General features: G+C 56.5%; 1 protein-coding gene across 1 annotated transcript in view; it reads right to left on the bottom strand.

The window, feature by feature from the left end:
- The window catches only part of LOC138359656 (mucin-22-like), a 3,761-nt gene extending 1,034 nt beyond the window's left edge, over window positions 1-2,727 (bottom strand). Inside the window, exons 1-2 of the mRNA XM_069319072.1 lie at window positions 2,554-2,727; window positions 1-1,696 (exon numbers count right to left, since the gene is read on the bottom strand). The exon at window positions 1-1,696 is cut by the window's left edge and continues 1,034 nt beyond it. Of these exons, the coding sequence (XP_069175173.1) occupies window positions 1-1,696; window positions 2,554-2,727 (1,870 nt within the window). The remainder of the gene's footprint in view (window positions 1,697-2,553) is intronic.
- Window positions 2,728-4,602: the final 1,875 nt, after the last annotated feature.

The raw sequence follows: 4,602 nt of genomic DNA, 5'->3' as shown, positions 1-4,602 counted from the left end.
GGTGGCTGGCGGTGGTGTTAGGACGCTTCAGGTGGCCGGCGGTGGTGTTAGGACGCTTCCGGTGGCTGGCGGTGGTGTTAGGACGCTTCAGGTGGCTGGCGGTGGTGTTAGGATGCTTCCGGTGGCTGGCGGTGGTGTTAGGATGCTTCAGGTGGCTGGCGGTGGTGTTAGGATGCTTCAGGTGGCTGGCGGTGGTGTTAGGATGCTTCAGGTGGCTGGCGGTGGTGTTAGGATGCTTCAGGTGGCTGGCGGTGGTGTTAGGATGCTTCAGGTGGCCGGCGGTAGTGTTAGGATGCTTCAGGTGGCTGGCGGTGGTGTTAGGATGCTTCAGGTGGCTGGCGGTGGTGTTAGGATGCTTCAGGTGGCTGGCGGTGGTGTTAGGATGCTTCAGGTGGCTGGCGGTGGTGTTAGGACGCTTCCGGTGGCTGGCGGTGGTGTTAGGACGCTTCAGGTGGCCGGCGGTGGTGTTAGGACGCTTCCGGTGGCTGGCGGTGGTGTTAGGACGCTTCAGGTGGCTGGCGGTGGTGTTAGGATGCTTCAGGTGGCCGGCGGTGGTGTTAGGATGCTTCAGGTGGCTGGCGGTGGTGTTAGGACGCTTCCGGTGGCTGGCGGTGGTGTTAGGTCGCTTCCGGTGGCTGGCCGTGGTGTTAGGACGCTTCAGGTGGCTGGCGGTGGTGTTAGGACGCTTCCGGTGGCTGGCGGTGGTGTTAGGACGCTTCCGGTGGCTGGCGGTGGTGTTAGGATGCTTCCGGTGGCTGGCGGTGGTGTTAGGACGCTTCCGGTGGCTGGCGGTGGTGTTAGGTCGCTTCCGGTGGCTGGCGGTGGTGTTAGGACGCTTCAGGTGGCTGGCGGTGGTGTTAGGACGCTTCCGGTGGCTGGCGGTGGTGTTAGGACGCTTCCGGTGGCTGGCGGTGGTGTTAGGATGCTTCCGGTGGCTGGCGGTGGTGTTAGGATGCTTCCGGTGGCTGGCGGTGGTATTAGGATGCTTCAGGTGGCTGGCGGTGGTGTTAGGATGCTTCAGGTGGCTGGCGGTGGTGTTAGGACGCTTCCGGTGGCTGGCGGTGGTGTTAGGATGCTTCAGGTGGCTGGCGGTGGTGTTAGGATGCTTCAGGTGGCTGGCGGTGGTGTTAGGATGCTTCAGGTGGCTGGCGGTGGTGTTAGGATGCTTCAGGTGGCCGGCGGTGGTGTTAGGATGCTTCAGGTGGCCGGCGGTGGTGTTAGGATGCTTCAGGTGGCTGGCGGTGGTGTTAGGATGCTTCAGGTGGCTGGCGGTGGTGTTAGGACGCTTCAGGTGGCCGGCGGTGGTGTTAGGACGCTTCAGGTGGCTGGCGGTGGTGTTAGGACGCTTCCGGTGGCTGGCGGTGGTGTTAGGACGCTTCAGGTGGCTGGCGGTGGTGTTAGGATGCTTCAGGTGGCTGGCGGTGGTGTTAGGACGCTTCCGGTGGCTGGCGGTGGTGTTAGGTCGCTTCCGGTGGCTGGCGGTGGTGTTAGGATGCTTCAGGTGGCTGGCGGTGGTGTTAGGATGCTTCCGGTGGCTGGCGGTGGTGTTAGGATGCTTCAGGTGGCCGGCGGTGGTGTTAGAACCAGCAGTTACCAGCTTCAGGAGGGAAGAGGGAAGGACCACATCTAAAATGATTGTAGGTTGGCAGAAGTGTGTGGTCGCGTGGCCACGTGTGGCCAAGAATGTGGTGGATGACTAGCGCCATAGTTTGGTCTTGTTAATGGTTATTTGACCAGTTTATGGTTGATGTGGGGGGGGGGGGTTAACTACCGCACGCTGTGTCAGGGGCCTCCTTATAAAGCCCGTGATTGGCTGCGCTTGTCTGGGGTCTCCGGCCTAATGAGCACAAACTGGGACCGCAGAACACCACTCGCCTTTCTCCTCACGTTGCTAGAGTCGACTTGTTAAACCCACGAGGTAACAGAAAACACCACAACCACCCAATTGAAGCCACCAGCTGATTAACGTATTCGAACGACCTCCAGCAACCCTTCCTCTCCAGAAGCACTAATTAATATGGCCTTCAGATTAGGTTCGGAAGACACAGGTGTGTGTGTGTGTGTGTGTGTGTGTGTGTGTGTGTGTGTGTGTGTGTGTGTGTGTGTGTGTGTGTGTGTGTGTGTGTGTGTGTGTTTACTATTTGTGCATGCAGAAATGAGCTATTTACGCTTGGACTCCGCCTTTCTAACTGACCAATTTTCCTCTATATAGGAGAGAGAGAGAGAGAGAGAGAGAGAGAGAGAGAGAGAGAGAGAGAGAGAGAGAGAGAGAGAGAGAGAGAGAGAGAGAGAGAGAGAGAGAGAGAGAGAGAGAGAGAGTTCCCAGTTCCCACCGCAGCATCCTAATTCCCACCCAAGTCCTGGACGCAGCCGATAGCTGCTCACGTCTTGAAGTAAGAACACCTATTCGACCCCTCGGCACCCGTGGAGCCCCGGAGAACACCTGTGTTGCATCACCAACACCTGTAGAGTCCTCTTGAACACCTGTGGTGCACCGCGAACCATCATCATCTCCGCCACAACATCATACCCTTCAACACATCGTCGTCTCACCTCATAGATCAAGGCGTAATAACCGGAGACTGAAGGGTCATTTCCTGCCAGGGTGGGGGGTGTGGGTGTGGGCGGCCGTCGTGGGCGGCAGGGGGTGGGCGTAGGGGGGCGGCTGGCGTCGGGTGTGAGGGGCGGCCGAGGATCTAGACACGGCGAGCGATAGAATCGTCTCATTTTAACAGGCGGTGTGGCGCTCTCTGCCGCCTCCAGCGACCAGGGGTTGGGGGTGGCGGGGGCCGCCTAGCCTGCCATTAGACCCCGCGTCCGCACCCGCCGCCTAGGTGGCCCGGCTAGGTGGTCTCGCTAGGTGGCCCTGGCCACTCCTCGGCCCCTGCCACCTGCATGCCGCTGGGAAGACAGCGGTTATCCTGATCTGGATAATGGTTTGGGGGGAGGAGTGTAGATGAGGGGATTGTTGGATAGCGAGAATGGGTGTGGAGTGGGTTGGTAGTCGGTGATGGGATTCGGACGATGGGTCGGCTCGCGAGGGCGGGCTCGGTGCTGGCCAGGCCGACCTGAGCTCTTAATTACACTGGGCGCAGACAGGTGAAGCTGAGGCTGCGTGTCCACCTGTCCTCCCGCTCCCTGCCCGCTGGCTTCCTGCCCCTCTATGCACCCCAACATCCGCCCACCGCCCACCCACGCCCGCCTACCCCGCGCCCCTCCACCCTAAGGCGTCACTTGTAACGCCAAAATAGCCTCGGAGATGAATTCCACCGCTTGAGGGAAGTTGCGGTGGCGGGAAGCCAGGAGGCAGGGAACCGGACGCGGGCAGCGGAGGGCCACTGACTAAACGTTAAAATAGTGATCAACCCCAACGTAGTCGGTGAGGGCGGGTGGGCACCCGCTGCCCACACCTACTCTCAACCGCTACCCACACCCGCTGCCCACACCCGCTGCCGGAACTTGGAGACACCATTTACAATTGGTGCCTTTAGGAACCCACATGTGGTACCCTGGACGAGGTGTAATTAGCGTCCTCCAGACCAAATACACCTTGACACACAACCCGTTTGGAATACACTGTACAGGATCACACACTAATTCATTCAACAGGACGCGCTCAGACCCTTCCTCCCTCTCCTGCACTCACAATACAAATTCCTAGAAGCACAGAAATGTGACACACACACACACACACACACACACACACACACACACACACACACACACACACACACACACACACACACACACACACACACACACACACACACATACACACATACACACAAATATATATATATATATATATATATATATATATATATATATATATATATATATATTGTATATTGTATATATATATATATATATTGTATATTGTATATATATATATATATATATATATATATATATATATATATATATATATATATATATATATATATTGTGTGTGGGTGCTCCAATGATGCTTTAGGTCAATTGGTAGGGCCTCTGGAGAGTAGTTTGTGTGTGCGAGGCTGTTAGCCATATTGATAGTTAGTGTTGGGATGCGTCGAGGGGGTGAAGACATTCTCCTTGTTAGTGGCGTGGATGAAGTGGTTGAAGGGGGGTCGTTAGTGAGTGCGGTGCAGCAGAGAGCTTGGTCAGTAGGCTGCCTGGTTGTTCCTGCCTCGTTACAGGGAGTGAGGCGGGGGGTCGTGCCGGCTTATGCATACTAATGAAGCCCACTCAGTGATGGGTTATCTGCCTGGCTTGCCTCCTGCCTGCCTGGCTTGTGCCCAACTGTTGTGGGTTCTGCTGCCTCGCCTCTTGTCTCTGATGGGCTGCTATATGTGTGTGTGGCTGAGTGGCTGCTTGCTCTAATGACCTGATCACTTGGCTGACGTGGTGCAGCCAAGGTTTCTTACACTGATCATCTGATGAGTTGTTGATGTGTTGTACTGATGGCCTGTTATGTTGATGATTTGTTGGACTGATTGTCTTATGTATTGATGACCTATGCCCTCCACCGCCACCATCTGCTGCCCTCCACCACCACCTGCTGCCCTCCACCACCACCATCTGCTGCCCTCCACCACCACCATCTGCTGCCCTCCACCACCA

This window comes from Procambarus clarkii, chromosome 92 (genome assembly GCF_040958095.1).
Source record: "Procambarus clarkii isolate CNS0578487 chromosome 92, FALCON_Pclarkii_2.0, whole genome shotgun sequence".
NCBI classification, from domain to species: Eukaryota; Metazoa; Arthropoda; class Malacostraca; order Decapoda; family Cambaridae; genus Procambarus; species Procambarus clarkii.
This window is presented reverse-complemented; position numbering and strand designations above follow the sequence as displayed.